This window comes from Saimiri boliviensis, chromosome 3 (assembly GCF_048565385.1).
Source record: "Saimiri boliviensis isolate mSaiBol1 chromosome 3, mSaiBol1.pri, whole genome shotgun sequence".
Taxonomy (NCBI): Eukaryota; Metazoa; Chordata; class Mammalia; order Primates; family Cebidae; genus Saimiri; species Saimiri boliviensis.
In genome coordinates, this window is record NC_133451.1 from 70373697 (window position 1) to 70394364 (window position 20668).

The following is a 20668-nucleotide window of genomic DNA, read 5'->3' on the forward strand; positions in this document are numbered from 1 at the left end:
GAGAATTAAATGAATTGCAAGTCACTTAGGAGAATGCCTGGCAGTTAAGCCTCAAGTGTTGTTTTTTTAACATCATTATTGTAATGCTCTGCTGCTCAAAACAGAGTGGCTCCCCACTGACAGAATAAAACCTAAATATTTTAGTTCAGAGTTTGAGTCCATTCTACCTCCCGAAACACCTCCCACTGCTACCCAATTCTCAACTTTTGCCAAAACCATCTGCAACGGAACCCCCAGCTCCATCAGAGGCTCATTTGCCCTCCTTCAAATTCCGGTATTTAATCCAGCTTTTTGGGTACAACTCAAATCTCACCTCCTTCGGATTACCCCACCTACCCGCCCCAAGCCCTGGGTAATGTTGCCCTCCCCCGAATTTCCCAGCACCGGAGGTTCACCCCATTCACTTGGCACTGACTCCGCTTTGCAAAGTTAGGCATCTTCCCGGAGTCCACGCAGGACCGTTCAACCTGAAGGTGGGGGTGTGTCCCCTTCTTTGTGTATAAACACAGGCTCCCTGAGCCTCTACAGAGTAGGTAATTTGCTGCTGCCACAAAAAAAAAAAAAAAAAAAAAAAAAGTTACTCGCTAACACAAAAACTGGCCTTAAAGGGAACACAGTAGGGCCGTTTTCAACTGGGCAGGTGCAGGGGCGGTTTGGGTCGGGAGGACTAAGAGGGCGGCCCCGGGTTCCCCGGGTTCCCCAGGTTCCGGGGGAGATGCGGGAGGGCGGGTCCCCGGCAAGCAGAGCGCAGCCACGGGTGCTTCCACTCGGGTGGCGCGGGGGGAGCGGCGGGGCCCCAGCGCGTCGGCGCCGGCCGCGGAGACGCGTCAAGCCCCCCGCCCCCGCCCCTCACCTTCTCCTCCTCTTCCTCCTCCTCCTCCTCCCCGGCAGAGCTGTAGGCCTCACAATGGTGACGTGGGGTCATCCGGGGGCCCGTTACCACCTCATTCTCCTCGACGCGCGGCGGCGGTGCGCGCGGGACGACGGAGCCGACTGAGGAGGGAGAAGAGGCGGAAGCGAGCCGGGGGACGCGGGCGCTAGCGCTCGAGCGGGACGCACGGCTGCGGCCTCTGGGTTCGTCAGCGAATTAGTTCCATGATGACCCCCGGCCTGAGGCCGCGGCCGCTCGAGCCCGGGTGGGGAGGGGGCTCCCTCTCGCCATAGGGCGGCGGGGGCCGGGGAGAGGCGGGGGGTGAGACCGGCTCTGCCCCTGCCCGGGGAAAGCGCCTCAGAGGGGAAATGGTGAAAGGGGGGGAGGGGAAAAAAAAAAAAAAAAAGAAAGGGGAAAGGGGGAAAAAATAAGAAAAAGCGAGGCAGAGGCGCTGCCGCGTCCGCCCGCGGGGAAGGCTGGGGAGGGAGGGGAAGAGAGGAAAAAGTGCCGGCTTCCTCGGCTCCGCCCTCGCGGATCGATTCCTAGACTCGCCTACTCCTTGTAAACAACGCGAATTGGTCTTTCACCCTTTCGCTTCCTCTCCGCCGCCTTTGGGGTCCAACGAAAGTACGGAGAAGTCCCGCCAAAAGAAGACGGGCTGGGGAAGTCGTTGGCACTGGGATGGAAGGAGGGAGGACATTTTCTGGGGGCTAAGAAAAGCCGAAGGTGCGTGGACTCATTTTCCTTGAAGGAGCGAAGGGTTGCTTGCAGTCTGCGCGGTGACGTCAGCGTCTCCAGGCTCTGCTGAGGAGGCGTGCGGTGGCCGGAGAGTGCGCTGCGCAGGCGCCCGGGGAAGAAAGAAGCGGCCGAGCGCTGCGCTTGGGGGAAGGGTTCTCACGGTCGGCTTCTCTGGTCCAGCCTAGCGTAGCTTGGTTCTATCCAGCCCTACTCATCTCCAGGCTCTTAGAAGGGTTCACTGGGCTACTGATGTCTCGGGTGGAGATCTTGCATGATTTGTTGACTTAGCAAAACGTATTCTCTTCTTACCGTTGACGTGCAAATAGAATGCGGTTTTTCTCGCCGCCACCTCCTGTGGGTGGAGGGAGATTCTGAAGGGTTTTAGAAATCGGAAAATTAGAGAGAATCATATCACGGATACTTAAAGCCTCAGCGAAAACCATAAATTTTGCTGCTGACGGCGTGGAACCTGCTTGGCAATGCGCCAAAGGCTTTTTTTTTTTTTTTTTTTTTTTTTCCTTGAGACTGTCGTCCCTCCTGGAGTGCGGTGGCGCGATCTCGGATCCCTGCAACCTTCCACTCCCAGGTTCAAGCAGTTCTCTGCCTCAGCCTCCCAAGTCGCTGGGATTACAGGCGTCTGCCCCTACTCCTGGCTGATTTTTGTATTTTTAGTATAGACGAGGTTTCAACCATCTTGGCGAGGCTTTTCTTGAATTCCTGACCTCGTGATCCACCCACCTAGGCCTCCCAAAGTGCTGGGATTGCAGGCATGAGCCACTGTGCGCCCAGCCTCGCCAAGGGCATTTTATCCACTTAACCAACACGTCAGAGTATTTCAGAATAGGTTTTATTAACAGGGGCTGAATGAGTGTGTGGTGACGTAAATGGGTTTTATTTGCGATTCTGTTAGTACAAATGGTAGCTTTTTGCTATTTTAATTGTTAATTATCTAAAAATATGTGGTATTACATATTTTTAAATAATTAAAATTTAAACGAAGAGAAGGGCTAGATCTCAACCATTTATAGAAGTCCCGTTTTTTTCCCCCATTTCTTTTATATGCCTATTTTAACTGTCAGTGAAAAAATATGTATTGAGCTTATTTAGTGGCCAGACTTTTAGCAAACTAGAAGTAGCCAAGGCAGATATAGCTCCTGTCTTCATGGAGTTTGCATTCCAAACAGAGGATAACCACTGAGCTAATTATCACTATCTAAAATTACCAAGTACATTTATTATTCACTTGTACATGTATCCCCTTCCCTAGAATATAAGGTTGCAGATGGCAGGGATCTTGCATGTTTTGTTTTCACACTGTATCCCTGCATATAAAAGGCTCTCAATATTTGACCAAGTAAACAGTTCTAGCATCAAAACCATTAAGATGGAAAATCGCCGGCTGCTTTGGAACACTTGCTTTTTCCCTGGTATCAGAGAACGTTTTTCTGAAGAAGTGACATTTAAGATGAGACTTGAAACCACTGGGCAAAGAATGATACAGGCAGAGGAGGAAATGTGAAAAGGCTCCGAAGCTGAGACATTCTAAAAATCTCTGAAAGCTAGTGTGACTGGCCCTCAGACAACTGAGGCAGGATGTGAAAGCAGGGGACAGATGCCATAGAACAGAAGAGGGAATGGAAAGTCCCATTGGAAGCCCCAGGAGGATTTCAAGTGGGTTGTATCCTTTTTTTTTACTTTTTTTTCACTTCATGTAGCCTATTATATGGTCTTCATTCAACAAAGTCACCATTTTTCTGCGTGTTACTCTTGAGAGTGTAGCATTTCTGCATAACACTATTGAGAGTGTAACATAATTTCATTGTTAGACTATGAAATTGCATGTGATTTTCACTCCAGTAAGAATAATGCAAATTCCACTCCTAGATATATACCCGAGAGAAATGAAAATATTTGTCCATGCAAAAACTTGTTTACAAATGTTAGTATTATTCATAATAGCCAAAGATGAAATAACCTAAATATTCATCAGCTGGTGAATGCGTAAATCAAATGTGATAAATCTATATACAGTGGATTTTTTTTTTTTTTTCTTTTAGAGACTGGGTCTGGCTCCATGCCCAATTTGGAGTGCTCTGAGACTTACTATGTTGTCCAGGCTGGTCTCAAACTCCTGGTCTCCAGCAATCCTCCCTCCTCAGCCCCTCCAAAGTGCTGGGATTACAGGCATGAGCTACCACACCCAACCTATACAATGGAATCTTATTGGGCCATAAAAAGGAAGTACTAATATGTGCTATAACATACATAACCTTTGAAAGCATTATGCTAAATGAAAGAAACCAGTCACAAAATACCACATATTTTATGATTCCATTTATATGAATGTCCAGGATAGGCGAATATATAGAGACAGAAAGTAATTAAGTGGTTGCTTAGGGCTAGGGGCAGGCATGGGGTTAGGGAATGATAGTTAAATGATGTTGCAGTTTCTTTTTTTCCTTTCTTTTCTTTCTTTTTTTTTTTCTCTGGAGAGAGGGTCTTGCTCTGTCACCCAGGCTGCAGGCTGGAGTGCAATGGCATGAAGATGGCTCACTGTAGCCTTGACCTTCAGGATCAAGCAATCCTCCTGCCTCAGCCTCTTGCATAACTGGAAGCACAGGAGCATGCCACCATGCCCAACTAATTTTTGAAGGCTTCTTTTTGAGATGGGAAAAATGTTCTGAGATTGATTCTGTTGATGGTTGCACAACACTAAATATTCAGGTTGAGTATTATCTAAAATATTTGAGACTACAAATATTTTGAATTTTAGATTTTTTTCAGATTTGGAAATGTTTTCATTACATTATATACTTACTAATTGATCATCCCTAGTCTGAAAATCCAAAATGAGCATTTCCTTTGTCATGTTGACACTCAAAAAGTTTTGGATTTTGAAGCATTTCATATTTTTCTATTAGGGACATGCAACCTGTACTAAAAACCATTGAATTGTATACTTTAAATGGATTACTTCTATAGTGTTTGAGTTATATAATAATAAAGCTGCTACCAAAAAAATGAAAAAAAATTCAATTAGTGTCATTCATAACCTCTTTGGGGCTATTTCTAGGCCCAACAATACTACGTTTTTATAGCTTTTATAAATACCAATTGCCAGCTTCTAGGCAGAAGATTAAACCAATTAAAATGTTACCAGGAGTCTTTAAGAGCTCCCATTTAATTATATACTTATCCTTTTTAAGACTATCTTACTGCCTATGAGATTGCCAGGACAATTTAATCTATAATACTATAAATATAATTGCAAGTAAGTAATAGGTGGGTATGTAACTAGTTGCAGTTGTCTGAACAAAAAGTATGGATATTCTTTTTTTTTTTGAGACAAGGTCTCACCCTGTGACTCAGGCCGGAGTGCAGTGGTGTGATCTCAGCTCACTGCAGCCTCCACCTCCTGGTTTCAAGCGATCCTCCCACCTCACCCTTCTGAGTAGCTGGGACTACAGGTGTGCACCACCATGCCCAGCTAATTTTTGTATTTTTTGTAGAGACAGGGTTTCATCATGTTGCCCAGGCTGATCACAAACGCCAGAGCTCAAGCAATCCACCTGCCTCAGCCTCCCAAAGTGTTGCATGACAGGAATGAGGCACTGTGCATAGCCAAGATGGACATTCTTGCTTTTCAGTATTCATTTGTCAGACCTTACTTTAATTCACTTTTTTTTTTTTTTTTTTTTTTTGAGACAGAGTCTTGTTGCCCAGGCTGTAGTGCAATGGCATAATCTCAGCTCACTGCAACCTTTGCCTCCCGGCTTGAAGAGATTCTTCTGCCTCAGCCTCCTGAGTATCTGGGATTACAGGCATATGCCACCATGCTCAGCTAATTTTTGTATTTTTAGTAGAGACAGAGTTTTGCCATGTTGGCCAGGCTGTTCTCAAATTCTTAACCTCAGGTGGTCCACCTGCCTTGGTTTCCCAAAATGCTGGGATTACAGGCTTGAGCCACCTTGCCTGGCCATTTTTTTTTCTTAATGACTAATATCATTTTTACAATGAATTGTAGTTGTAAAAAATCAAAAGTTTATAAAATTCCCCAAGAAAATAAATGAGATATATTAAAAAAAATTATTATCCATGTATAGGTAAATAATTTCTATTTAGGAATTCTGAATAGTAAAGTTAGATTACCATTCTACATGGCTTTTCTAGATGTGGTAGTTCATGCTTGTAATCCCACTGCTTTGGGAGGCCAAGGTGGGAGTATCTTTAAGCCCAGGAGTTCACACCATCCTGGGCAACACAGAAAGACCCTGTCTCTTAAATTAAGAAAAGAGAGAGAGTAATAATAACTAATACATGTTTATCACTCAGTATGTACCAAACATTGTACTAAGCATTTTTATCGCATTCTTTTGTGTCTATCCCCACAGCACTCCTCTATAGTAGGTATTTTTGTTGTTCCTGTTTTACCAAAGGTAAAGAGGTAAAGTAAGTCCCAATATTGGCCACATAGCTTAGAGGGGCACAGCCAGGATTCAAACCCAGCTTGACGGTCTCCAAAGCATAGAATGCTTTCAATCACTATTCCTTACTGTCTCTCCCTTGGAGGTTTCTGGCTTGCACTACATTTTAGGACAAAAATAGTCACCTTTTGGTGATTTTTGGCTTGCATTTAATCTTAAATATTTTTTAAAGTATAGTGTGCAGTTGTTATTTGTGTGTCTAAAGAGTAGATTTTTACTGGAAAAGGATTTCAGACTTGTTTTATTTCATGACTATAATATTGAATCTTGAAATTAAACCATACTTGACTTCATATCACAGAGGAGCAGAGTAAGGAAGCAGGTGAGAAACAGCTATCAGAATAAAGACAGTGGCTGGGTGTGGTGGCTTATGCCTGTAATCCCAGCACTTTGGGAGGCTGAGGTGGTTGGATTAAGGCCAGGAGTTTGAGACCAGCCTAGCCAACATGGCAAAACCCTGTCTCTACTAAAAATGCAAAAAGTTAGCCAGGCATGGTGGTATGTGCCTGCAATCCCAGCTGCTCTGGAGGATGAGGCAGGAGAGTTGCTTGACCTGGAGGCAGAGGTTGCTATGAGCTGAGATCACACCACTGCACTCCAGCCTTGGCTACAAAGTAAGACCTTGTCTCAAAAAAAAAAAGCATGAAGACTGTGTTCTGTAATGCAAAATAGTGTAAAGTGAGATCTTTTCAGACGTCTAGGACAATGGAAGGGAATCAAATTGATGACCAGAAAGTGGTTTCCCATCATTAAGTATTTCTAGAAATACTGCGTAAGCAGTAAAGAAGTAAAAAAGTAAAGAAGGCAAGGCTATTTCTATTTAATGACAGAAGCTTCCAGTCTCCTTTATCATAAATGAAATTTTTAGATAATGTTTCCACAAGACAGTTTATCATGTGTGATGTATATTGGTCTGTCCAGAAAGGTGGGACAACTGGAAACAGGGAGGCTGGCGGGGGGAGGGTTTTGGATTTTCTTTGTCTCTCTCTCTCTTTCTTTCTCTTCCTTTTTTTTTTTTTTTTGAGACAGAGTCTCGTTCTGTCGCCCAGGCTGGAGTACAGGGGCACGATGACAGCCTCACTGCAACCTCCACCTCCCAGGCTCAAGTGCTTTTCAATTTTCCTGCCTCAGCCTCCTGAGTAGCTGGGATTACAGACATATGCCACCATGCCCAGCTAATTTTCATATTTTTTTAGTAGCCACAGGGTTTCACCATGTTGGCCAGGCAGGTCTCAAACTCTTGGGCATGGTTGCTCCAGCCTCCCGAAGTACTGGGATTGCAAGCCTGAACCGCCACAGAGCCAATTCAAGGATTTTCAAATTGGCAGTTAGTTGAAAGAGTTAAATTACTGTCTAAAGAGCATCAGTCGAATGAGTATTTGGGTTGAGATAAAAGGTTGTGGACACCAAGTTTCCCATTATGCAGAGGAAGCCTCCAGGCAGCAGGCTTCAGAGAGAACAGACTGCAAGTGTTTATCATCAGATTTCCATTGATTTTCTCCTGGATTAGGAAAAAGGTCTGGAAAGGGAAGGGGATTCTCTAGAGAACATAGATTTTCTCCCATAAGAGACAGCTTTGCTGGGCTATTTCTAGATATAGCAAAGAAACATGTTTGGGATTAAAATATTTTGATTTTCCTCTATCTGTCGTGATGTTATGCCAGTCAGGTTGGAAAGCAGTCCATGTTATCTGGTGTTAAATAAAACCCCTTTAATGAGACTTTCTGGCTTACAGGGCATGACTCCTCAGGCCCCTTACATAGGAATTTGGGCAAGAGAAAAAAAAGGTCAGATTTAGTTCTCACATTTTATTTATTTATTTATTTTTAGTTGGGAGAAAAATATATCATTAAAACAACATATCATTTTACTCTTTTCTAGAACTGTTTTGAATTGTCAAAGGACAGAGTTACAGCAGATTTCGTTTAAAGACCTCAGCTGGCTTTATTGCAATTCTAGAATCAGGCAACACTTTTTATTTGTTCCATAAGATACAATTTAAATGTTGCAGTGAGCTGAGCAGAAGAGGTTGGCTTTACAGGCAGAGAAGGACTGAAGCAGAAACAAAGAAAGAACTGGGTTATTTCTTTTCTTTCTTTTTTTTTTTTTTTTTTTTTGAGACGGAGTTTCGCTCTTGTTACCCAGGCTGGAGTGCAATGGCACGATCTCGGCTCACCGCAACCTCCGCCTCCTGGGTTCAGGCAATTCTCCTGCCTCAGCCTCCTGAGTAGTTGGGATTACAGGCACGCACCACCATGCCCAGCTGATTTTTTTGTATTTTCAGTAGAGACGGGGTTTCACCATGTTGACCAGGATGGTCTCGATCTCTCGACCTCGTGATCCACCCGCCTCGGCCTCCCAAAGTGCTGGGATTACAGGCTTGAGCCACCGCGCCCGGCTAAGAACTGGTTATTTCAAAGTCACTTTCCTTGTAAAGCAGGGACAGAGAGAACAATGGAAAAATAACTGATTGGTTAACATCAAGTTATTTGGGGTTAAGGATTGCAAGAAAGGAAACTTTCTTGGGCGCGATAGAATGCACACAATGTAGTCCCAGCTATTTGGGAGGCTGAGGCAGGAGGATTCCTCAAGTCCAGGAGCTCAAGGTCAGTCTGGGGAAGGTAAAGAAACGCATCTCTTAATAAATAAATATGAAAAAAACACAACTAAACCAGGGAGGACTTTATTATTATGTAGATTAAAACGGGCCTGTTTGGGAGATTGGCTGTTGCCCCTCTCTCTTGATTTCTCAGTTAACAACTTAGTTTGGTGACATGAAACTTCAGCATGGGTGACTGCTTTAATTTTCAGTCTAGTTTGTTGGAACCTATTGCAGGAGTTTAGTCTAAAACAGTGGTCTCCTGTAATTTTTATTTAACAGAATCGGGAACAACGAATTTTATTAAGTAACCAGACTATCAACACACTTTAACTCTTGCAAAGCCGCTGCGGGGGAAGATGTGTAGAGAAAGGAAAAAATCCTCCAAAGTTTATTTTTAATCTCCTCACACATGTGTTTACTATAACACTTATTTCTTCTCAGTAAAGGAAAAGAATTATGTTTTGGGAGTCAATTTAAATTATCCACAATCAGGTCAGGAACAGTGGCTCATGCCTGTAATCCCAGCACTTTGGGAGGCCAGGGCAGGAGGATTGTTTGAGCTCAGGAGTTGGAGACCAACCTGGGCAACATGGTGAAACCTAGTCTCTGCCAAAAATACAAAGAACTAGCTGGGTGTGGTGGTGCACACCTGTGGTCCCAGCTACCCAGGAGGTTGAGGTGGCTGAGGTGGGAGATCACTTGAGTCTGAGAAGTGAAAGTTGCAGTGAATGGAAATCTCACCACTGCACTCTAGCATGGGTGACAGAGTGAGACTCGTCTCAAAAAATAATAATAATCCATAATCAGGGTTTCTAAGACTTCATTCTTGAAAAACTAAGCTGCCTTTATTATGAGATAGTGATTTAACAAATATTTGAGTCCCAGTTGTATACTGGGTTAGGCACTAAAAGAGATTCTGAAGTGAATGAAATAAAGTTCTGCTTATAAGAAACGTGATTATTCATTCTTTAATTCAGCAACATTTGCTAGCCTTGTGACCTTGAGGCAAGTTACTCAGTATTTTTTTTTTTTTTTGAGAGGGTCTCACTCTGTCACCCAGGCTGGAATGCAGTGGCACAATCACAGCTCACTGCAGTCTTGAACTCCCAGGTTCAATTGATCCTCCCACCTCAGCCTCTGTAGTAGCTGGGACTGTAGGTGTGTGCGACCATGCCCACATAATTTTTATATTTTTGGTAAAGATGGTGTTTCACCACATTGTCCAGGCTGATCTCAAACTCTTGGACTCCAAGGATCCGCCCACCTTGGCCTCCCAAAATGTTGGGATTATAGGCGTGAGCCACCCTGCACGGCCTACTCAGCTTTCTGTAACTTGACCTGTTTCCTCATCTGTAAAATGGAGGTAAGAATATATCTCCTAGAGTCTTTATAAAAATTAAATGGGATATTATTTGCAAAAGGTTTAGAACAATGTATAACACATAAGAAACACTCATTTTTAGCTTAACTATTATAAGAGATCTTTATGTGTTAGACTTGAGTATGTGAGGTATTAAATGATTTGCTGTGTAACAAACTACCTCAAAATATAGCTGCTTAAAACAAGAAATATATATTCTCGCACAGTTTCTGAGGCTCAGGAGCTTTAGCTGGGCGGTTCTGGCTCAGCATCTTTCATGAGGTTATGGTTAGTTGTGGCAAAGATACATAGGTATGCAGCAACCTCAGTTCTTGCCTCATTGGAAGAAAGGATTTGACTGAGGGGCATAAGGCAAAAGGAGAGACTGAGGACAGTTTTAGAGCAGGAGTTAAAGTTCATTAAAAATCTTTTACAGGAATGAAAGGAAGTACACTTGGAAGAGGCCCAAGTGGGCGACTTGAGAGATGAAGTGTGCAGTTTGACTTTTTGACTTAGGGCTTTGTATGATGGCATGCTTCCAGGGTCTTGGATCCCTTCTTCCCTAATTCTTCTCTGGGGCTGGGCTGTCTGCATGCACAGTGGCCTACTAGAGCTAGAGAGGGGAGCATGCTCAGTGTGTTTACTGGTGGTGTATGCATGCTCCCATGAGGCGTTCTTCCCTTACCAGTCAAATGTTTCTAGAAGGTCATGTATCAGTTAAACTGCCATTTTGCCTCTTAATGTGCATGCTTGAGCCCACTTGCCCAATTCCTGAGATCTTATTGGGAAGCTGATGATCACCATTTTCTGGTGTTTTTGTTTATTGGGAAACTCTTTCCCTGGCACTGGCTGCAACCAATTATTATTTTAGCGAGACCGTTGAAATAATCACCTGGGCCAGGTGCGGTGGCTCACGCCTGTAGTCCTAGGACAGGTGTCCCCAAACTTTTTACACAGGGGGCCAGTTCATTGTCCCTCAGACCGTTGGAGGGCCGCCACATACTGTGCTCCTCTCACTGACCACCAATGAAAGAGGTGCCCCTTCCTGAAGTGCAGCGGGGGCCCCATGCAGCCCGCGGGCCGTAGTTTGGGGACACCTGTCCTAGGACTTTGGAAGGCTGAGGAGGGTGGATCACAAGGTCAGGAATTTGAGAGCAGCCTGACCAACATGGTGAAACCCTGTTTCTACTAAAAATACAAAAATGAGCCAGGTGTGGTGGTGTGCGTCTGTAATTCCAGCTACTCTGAAGCCTGAGGCAGAGAACTGCTTGAACCCGGGAGGCAGAGGTTGGAGTAAACCAAGATCGTGTCACTGCACTCCAGCCTGGGCAATAGAGCAAGACTCTGTCTCAAAAAAATAAATAAATAGCTGTGGGGAGGGACACAAGAAAAAAAAACAAGAAATAATCACCTTATGGTTGCCTGACATTCCTTGTGTGGGGGCCCCTCTTCTGCGCTGCCCATGTCTGACAAGCTATCTACTGTAACATTTCAGTGAACTTGTTGACTGGGGCTGAAATCATGGAGGGGCTGGAGAATCTGCCTCCCAGGTCAGTGGCTGTGGGCAGAAGCTTCAGTTCCTTGCTGCTAGGCCTCTCCATAGGGCTGTCCAAGATCAAGCAGCTGGCTTCACATATAACGAGTGATGATGGGGAGGGCAGAGAGAGACAAGATGGAAGCTGCAACTGCTGCCATATTCTGTTCATTAGAAGCAACTCACTAAGTCTTGGCTATACTGAATGGGAGAGGAATTAAACTTGAAGAGTATCAAAGAATTCATGGAGCTGATTTTAAAACTGTCACAGGTACAGGAAGAAAAGTAACAGTTATCTAAGTGGACAAGAACAGCTATGACAGGCAAAGGATGTAGCAAGAACAGAGGAATAGAGATAATAAGAGAATTACATGGAATACAATCTAACCTGGCTAAAGAGCTAAAGGGATTACTTCTTCCCATTTTATTTTATTACTTTTGTTATCATTATTATTTGGAGACAAGAGTCTTGCTCTGTTGCCTGGGCCTGAGTGCAGAGGTGTGATCATGGCTCACTGTAGCCTCAACTCCTGGGCTCAAGCAGGAGCCCAGCTAATTTCTTTTGTAGAGACAGAGTCTTACTATGTTGCCCGGGCTAGTCTCAAACTCCTGACCTCAGGCAGTCCTCCCACCTCAGCCTCCCAAAGTGCTGGGTTGTGCAAGTATGCACAACCACACTCAGCCTCATTTACTCCCATGTAATTTATTTGTTGGTTTGTTTTTTGATTTGGAGTCTTGCTTTTGTTGCCCAGGCTGGAGTGCCGTGGCACGATCTCGGCTCATTGCAACCTCCATGTCCTTGGTTCAAGCTATTCTCCTGCCTCAGCCTCCTGAGTAGCTGAGATTACAGGCATGCACCACCATTCCCAGCTAATTTTGTATTTTTAGTAGAGACAGGGTTTCACCATGTTGGCCAGGCTGGTCTTGAACTCTGGACCTCAGGTGACACCCACCTTGGCCTTCCAAAGTAAAGTAACTTTTCCAATATATACAGTTAGTAGATGGCAGATCCAGGGCCTGAATTCATATTTCTTATTATAGAATCTTTGATTTTATGTCTATATTGGGGTTCTCCTGAGAAACATAGTCAATAGGGTACGTGTGTGCATGCACATGTGCGTTTGTGTGTGTAGAGGGAGAGCGAGAGAGAGATTTAAGGAATTGGCTCACACAATTGTGGAGGCTTGGTAAATTCAAGATCTGCAGGCTAGGCTGGAGACCCAGGACAGAGTGGCAGTTTCAAGGCCATAATCAGTCTTCTAGCTGAATTCCTTCTTCTTCTTTTTTTTTTTTTTGAGATGGAGTTTCACTCTTGTTACCCAGGCTGGAGTGCAATGGCGTGATCTCGGCTCACCGCAACCTCCACCTCCTGGGCTCAGGCAATTCTCCCGCCTCAGCCTCCTGAGTAGCTGGGATTACAGACATGTGCCACCATGCCCAGCTAATTTTTTGTATTTTTAGTAGAGATGGGGTTTCACCATGTTGACCAGGATGGTCTCGATCTTTTGACCTCGTGATCCACCTGCCTCGGCCTCCCTAAGTGCTAGGATTACAGGCTTGAGCCACGGCGCCCGGCTGAATTCCTTCTTGCTTAGGGGAAATCAGTGTTTCTTCTATTAAGATCTTCAACTGATTGGATGACACCTACTCTTATGGAGGGTAACATGCTTTACTTAAATTATATTGAGTTAAATGTTAATCTCATCCATTAAAAAATAACATCTATGAAGAAACTCCAGAATGGTATTTTACCAAATATCTGAGCACTGTGGCTCAGACAAGTTCACACATAAAATTAACTGTCTTACTACCTTCTACAACAATGACAATTTACAGTTCAGATTGCAAAGCGCTTTGAATGCCATTTTGTTGGATTTATGAAAATTAACCAGTGACTCTCTGAGAGACTTGACCTTGATCATCTGATACTGGTAGCAGGAATGAGGTGAGGTGGGTGTCCTAAAGAACAGTTTGATTTATTTAGGGAATGGATATTGGAGTATTTGCCTATCATGCTTGATTTTCAACCTTTTTTTGACAAATGACAAATTGGATGTTTTTTTCCTTTCAATACTTTTGGTCCATATATTTTTAGTAATTAATCTTTGTTTTTATACATTTCATATATTTCTGTTTTCTCTTTTGGTGGGGAACAGGGTCTCTCTTTGTCACCCTGGCAGGATCAGTGGCACAATCTTGGCTCACTGCAACCTGACCTCCTGGTCTCAAGTGATCCTTCCACCTCAGCATCCCAAGTAGCTGGGACTACAGGCACAAGCCACCATGCCCTGCTAATTTTTGTAGAGACAGGGTCTTGCCGTGCTGCCCAGGCTGGTCTTGAACTCTTGGCCTCAACTGATCCTCCTGCTTTGGTCCCCCAAAATATTGGGATTATAGGTATGAGCCACCTCACCTAGCCATTTCATGTGTCTCAATATGATGCCTTAGATTTCAAAAATATTTTTCTTTGGCCAGGTGCGGTGACTCATGCCTGTAATCCCAAAACTTTGGGAGGTGAAGGCAGGTGGATTGCCTGAGGTCAGGAGTTCGAAACCAGTATGGCCAACATGGCAAAACCACGTCTCTACTAAAAATGTAAAATTAGCCGGGCGTGACGGTAGGCGCCTGTAATGCCAGCTACTTGGGAGGCTGAGGCAGGAGAATTGCTTGAACCCCGGAGGTGGAGGATGCAGTAAGTGGAGATTGTGCCACTGCACTCCAGCCTGGGCAACAAAGCAAGACTCTGCCTCAAAAATATATATGTATATCTTTATTGTATATTCTCTCCTAGTCTCTTTCTTAACTTTAACTTTTTCTTTCTCTTTGAGGCCTAATTTCAGGGCTTACTTTTAGATATCCCTACTACCAAAGTGCAATGTGAATTTAGTAAAGACGAAAGAAATGTAGGTGAGAACTAAAGGACCCAATTTGTAGACCATCTGGACTAGGAGATTTAAAAGGTATAAATATTGTTCGAGCTTCATTTCTTTGCAGGGAGTGCATAAAAGAAAAGCTATTTAAACCTTGATGCTGGAGAGATTTCTCTCTGTAGCTAACATAGAACAGGAAACCTTAATATTTTTCTCAGAGCCTCAGAGTTTAAAGTCACATTGGTCCCAGACAGCTGTTTTGGATCACTTGAAACATCAGGAGAAAACACATAATTGGGAGTGGGCTAGAGAGTGTTATGAGGCCACCCAAAAGTGATCTGGGTTATAAATCTGTGCACAAACCCTATTAGGTGAGAACAGGAAGCAGAATCTAGAAAACCAGTAGAACAAAAGGTCCAATAAGCTAGAAGAAAAAGCAGAACTGGACTTGCAGAGTAAATGGAAGCTGAGACCTCATAATAGAGCATAAAACAGAATAGGAGGATTGTGAGCTAGTTTTTTTGTTTTTTTTTTTTTTTTTTTGAGACGGAGTTTCGCTCTTGTTACCCAGGCTGGAGTGCAATGGCGTGATCTCGGCTCACGGCAACCTCCGCCTCCTGGGTTCAGGCAATTCTCCTGCCTCAGCCTCCTGAGTAGCTGGGATTACAGGCACGCGCCACCATGCCCAGCTAATTTTTTGTATTTTTAGTAGAGACGGGGTTTCACCATGTTGACCAGGATGGTCTCGATCTCTTGACCTCGCGATCCACCCGCCTCGGCCTCCCGAAGTGCTGGGATTACAGGCGTGAGCCACTGCGCCCGGCAGGAGCTAGTTTTATGGACATATCCTATCCTTAACATTCTCTCTTAAGAACGACATGATATGATTTATGAGTATTAAACCACTAGGTGATTTCCTGGGTTCTGTTGGATTAGTAGATTTTGTTTGTGAGTAAAGACATCAGAATCCTTCAAGGGAGATGCTAATTTCCTAAAAAAGTAAATTTCAGTTCATCAGTGCTACTCGGTATCCTCCCCATCCCCAACCCCCATGCCATCCTGATAATCCTACAAGATTGTGATTTCCATCTTTAGTGTGATTGAAAAAAGGCTTCATAAATAGCACGAAGGGTGTCAACCTACAAGGAAGAAGCTGAGGCAAAATTAATGTAAATAGAGAGTTTATTTGGGCAAAGATTGAGGATTGCAGCCTGAGAGCATAGATTCAAGTTGCCCTGAATACCCAACTCTGAATAACAGCAGTTAAAGGTGGATTTTTAAAGGCAAAAAAGCAAGACAGGGAGTAGACTAATACAAAATTATGTGCCAGAAATTTGCATTGGTTCACAGAAATAACATTGATTAGTAATTGGCTGGATGTTGTTAAGCTATAGGATGTATCTGGTGTAGTATCTGGTGTAGCATTAATAGGTTAATTTATAGCTACTTGTGTCAATAGGAAGCAGTTTTAAGAAATGAACACACAGCTCGAAGGCAAGAATCAGGCATGACTGCAATCTCATTTTAATGTCTATCTGGGCCTGATAATTAAAAGGATTTGTATTCCTCAGATAAAAATTGTTTTCTCAGCCAAGTGCAATGGTTCACTCCTATAATCCCAGCACTTTGGGAGGCTGGGATGGGAGGATCACTTGAGTTCGGGAGGATCACTTGAGGTCAGGCATTCGAGACCAGCCTGGCCAATGTGGTGCAACCCCACCTCTATTACAAATACAAAAATTAGCCAAGTGTAATGGTACACGCCTGTAGTTCTAGCTACTCAGGAGACTGAGGTATGAGAATTGCTTGAACCTGGGAGGTGGGGATTGCAGTGAGCCAAGAGTGTGCCACTGCACTCCAGCCTGGGTGACAGAGTGAGACTCTGTCTCAAAATATATACATATATTTTTTCATCAAGGGATAAAATTTTACAAAAACTAATTTATTTTCTAATATAGCAACACAAATATATCACTGACATGGAGAAGATTTGGGGTTTTTTGTTTTGTTTTGTTTTTAGGAGACAGGGTTCGTCTCTGTTGCCCAGGGTGGCGTGCAGTCATAGCTCACTGCAGCCTCTAATTCCTGGGCTCAATTGATTCTCCTGCTTCAGCCTCCTGAGTAAGTGAAATTACAGGCATGAGCCACTGTGCCTAGTATACAGAGGTGTCAGCTGAAGAATGACAAGGTTCATAAACTTGGAAAGGAGAGCTTTATTTCTCATAAAGAACCAGCTTGCAGACAGTCATTCTGTCAGGATGAAAAGCGTAGCCTCTAGCCAGAAGCCAGAAACGCACTTGGAGAGTTGGAAGAGTAAGACAGAGTTTTATGCTAAGTGGGGAGGCTAAATATGCGTATTAAGCTGTAGGAGGAGTCATGCATATTTATGAAAGGAGAAATATGTGCATGTGAAGTCGAGCTTCAAGTCTCCCAATGGGTCCCATGTTCAAAAAATGGCTGTGTTAGCATGATCCGAGGGTGGCATTTCTGGCCCTCTGATGTCAGAAGCTGAAGCAAAAGACACAAAAACCTTCACTGCACATTCTCTATTGACTGGCCAGAACCACGCCATGGTTGGTGGTCTCTTATCAGGAAGAAATGCTGGTCAGTTGTTTTGTGGAAACTGCAAAAAGGAAGGTGAGCATCAGGTGGTTAGTTAAAATCAGCAGTGCAGCCATTGTTTTGAAAGGGCTGGTTTCTGTTTTTCGTGTAGGGAAGGAAGCCTGATGGTGGTTAGCAAGGGACAGTCTATAAAAAGTGGGACCTCCCATTGTGTCATGGCCCTGGGAACGTAGTTTTAAGGTTTCTCTGTAGTCATGTTGGCCAAAAGGGGGTCTTTTCAGTCACTTGGGGAGTTTTCTCAGAGAAGATTTTGAAAGTTTATTCATCTTTTTGTCTTTAATAAAATTAAACCATCTTGGAAAGATAGTTTTTCCTATTTTACCTTGAAAGATTGCCGGGGGTTGGGGGTGATATTCTGTAAATTCTCTAAGTAATACATTCCAAAGGAATTTTCTTCTTTTAATTGTGTTCTGGAAGCTATTATTAATAGGTTACTTATTTGAACTGTATGACAGCAGAAAGTTAAGACTCAAGTATCTAACCACACTAAATAACTCTTTGGATTAACCCACGTAGAAAATGATCAGCTAATTTTGACTTAAATCTTGCTCGTACTAATGACGACTTGCATTTTGAAGAAATAAATTAATCATATTCCCAAACTCACTACTCTAAAGCATGAGATAAGTTCTATTCCAGAATCTTTTTGTTTTGTTTTTGAGACAGTTTCGCTCTGTCAGCCAGGCTGGAGTGCAATGGCATGGTCTCAGCTCACTGCAAGCTCTGCCTCCTGGGCTTAAGTGATTCTCATGCCTTAGCCTCCTGAGCACCTGAGACTATAGACATGAACCACCACACCTGGCTAATTTTTAAAATATTTTTAGTAGAGATGCGGTTTTGCTCATGTTGCTCAGGCTGGCCTCTAACTCCTAGCCTCAAGTGATCTGCCTGCCTCGGCCTCCCAAAGTGCTAGGATGATTACAGACATGAGCCACCATGCTCAGCCTATTCTAGTCCAGAATCTAAAGTGTCTTCTGAACACTTGAGGTTAAGGTAAGATAAAGAGAAAAAAAAATAATGGGGGAGAAATATGGTGAGAGGAACCAATCTTTATGTGGCAGAAACTGCAATATTCTATGAGATCTTTCCCTCCTCCCCAAATAGCAAACATTCTCCATCATGCCTTTTAGATGGGGCTACTGATCAATTTGTATAGGTTCATTGAAACTTGGCCTCTTAACCACTATCAAGAATTTACAATATACAGGCTGGGTGCAGTGGCTCACGCCTATAATTGCAGCACTTTGGGAGACCAAGGTAGGTGGATCACCTGAGGTCAGGAGTTCGAGGCCAACATGGTGAAAACCTGTCTCTACTAAAAATACAAACAATAGCTGGGTGGGGTGGTGTTCACCTGTAATCCCAGCTACTTGGGAGGCTGAGACAGGAGAATCACTTGAACCCAAGAGGCAGAAGTTGCAGTGAGCCAAGATTGCACCACTGCAATCCAGCCTGGGAGACAGAGCAAGACTCTGTCTCAAAAGAAAAAAAAAAAAGAATTTATAATAAACATATAAATAGGCAATAAATGTTAAAAGGGTGATATGAATGACAAGTCATTTTTTTTTCATCCAGAGAATTGTTGAGTAGAACATAGACCAGACTTCATTTGACAGCTATTCCCACATGCACTATTATACATACACCATATTCTTTACTGTAGAAAGCTGCAGTTAAGGTTATAGAAACTGGACCTTGTTCATATGAAAAAACAAAACTATGTTAGTAATAGTATTGCTTTTATATTTCTGTGTAGTGTATTGTTATTTGCCTTTGCCTTTAAAGATATTACTATTTTGGCTCTTAAAATTGTTCAAAAAGCCAGATAGTTATTCACCAAGTTCTCATTGTCGCTGAATTAAAATTGCATTTATAATACTGGGAATCTCAAATAGTACATGTTGAATTTTATAAATTTGATATATATTTTAAACAAAAGATCCAAAATAAAATGTAATTACCTAAATCGATAAAGCGAGGATACTTTATCATAATGATAATGTTATCTCTAATGTTAGAAGTTAAAGGCTAACATTAGGAAATCTTTTCAAAAGATTTTTTTGAGGACCTTTTTTGTATTGAGCCAGTCAATTTACATTAAACAATTCAGTAAAGTTGACTGTAATCAATATATAGTATATCCTCATATTCTACAGCAGCTTCAGAGGTTAGTATTACGGCAAGAGGAATTTCTAGCTCTGAGCCCCACCTGTGTAAATACTGGCACCCCAGTTCTCCAATCCTCCCAGCACTCAAAGTTCCTCCTTCCCTTGGCAGGTCTCAGAATACAGTTTGATTTTTTTGACAGCCATGAAGAGAACTCTATCTCTTTGTTCTGTGCCTGGTCACTGGTACACCTGTCTTACTGACACTCCTCAGATATGCGCTGACTTTGGCATGCCGCTAGGGGGTCACTGTCTCAGAGAATGTACTTACAAATCATCACAGTCCCCCATTGCTGATGCCAGTTTGAGTCCCTTGAGGTCAGTATCTCTGTCATTCTAGGTAATGGGGGAGTGAAGTGAAGTGGAATCCTGTCTCTGCTGGTGTTACAATCCTTTAATAGGTTTCTAAAGAGGGTCACCTTGATATATATATGTATCTCCTCTGCCTCTCAGGTTAAAGCAATTCTCCTGTCTCAGCCTCCCAAGTAGCTGGGACTACAGGCGCCTGCCACCACACCCGGCTAATTTTTGTATTTTTAGTAGAGACGGGATTTTACCTTGTTGGTCAAGCTGGTCTCGAACTCCTGACCTCAGGTGATCCACCTGCCTTAGCCTCCCAAAGTGCTGTGATTACAGGCATTAGCCATGGTGCCTGGCCAATATTTATGTATAGCATATTGTTATTTGCCTTTGCCTTTAAATATATTACTATTTTGGCTCTTCAAATTGTTCAAAAACCCAGGTAGTTATTCGCCAAGTTCTCATTAGTCACTGAATTAAAATTGCATTTATAAAATGTGAATGTCAAATAGTACATGTTGAATTTTATAAGTTTGATATACATTTTAAACCAAAGAGCAGTGTTAAATTTTATGTCAACACATTTTCTTGCAGTTCTTAGCTCTTATGCTCCCGTCAACTTCTGTGGTGCTGGGTCAGGTAACATTTAATGTGACATGACTTCAACAACCCCTGGAACGTGCTGGACACTTTAACTCAAAACTATTCAGAGTGAGTTCCCTGCCCAGTTCAGGTCATTCCAAAGAAATCAAGCTGACCATGAAACCGGGAGATAATGTTACAAACACGCTACTCACTACTGTGAATTCCAAGGCATTCTCCTCTTTCTCTCCTTTTTCTCTCTCTCATCCTATTCCAATTTGCTCTACTTTCTAGACTGCAGCAAAGCTCATATGTTAAATGTAACTTTTACTTTTTAAGAGAGAAATTCATTTTCTGTCAAAAGAGAAGTAGAAATATAAAATTCTATTAAATAGAGAGTCTTCATTTACGATGGTTAAGAAAGAGATAAGGAAAAAGCATTGTGCCTGAAGACAACATTTGAAATTGGTCTTCATTATTTGATTTTCTAAGTTTCATTTTTCTTATCAGAAACAACTTTTTATTTAGTTAGATCCACCA

At 43.0% G+C, this 20668-nt stretch overlaps 2 protein-coding genes across 3 annotated transcripts in view; one reads left to right on the plus strand and one right to left on the minus strand.

The window, feature by feature from the left end:
* The window catches only part of CCNI (cyclin I), a 52025-nt gene extending 50686 nt beyond the window's left edge, over positions 1 to 1339 (minus strand). For both annotated transcript variants that reach the window (XR_012516862.1, XM_039468223.2), the window contains exon 1: positions 854 to 1339. Coding sequence is in view for 1 of the 2 variants with exons in the window: in XM_039468223.2 (XP_039324157.1) it covers positions 854 to 925 (72 nt within the window). In the remaining variant the exon portion in view is untranslated. The remainder of the gene's footprint in view (positions 1 to 853) is intronic.
* Positions 1340 to 1448: 109 nt separating this feature from the next.
* The window catches only part of LOC101032809 (zinc finger and SCAN domain-containing protein 5C-like), a 30050-nt gene continuing 10830 nt past the window's right edge, over positions 1449 to 20668 (plus strand). The window contains exon 1 of the mRNA XM_003924142.4: positions 1449 to 1597. The gene's annotated coding sequence lies outside the window, so the exon portion shown is untranslated. The remainder of the gene's footprint in view (positions 1598 to 20668) is intronic.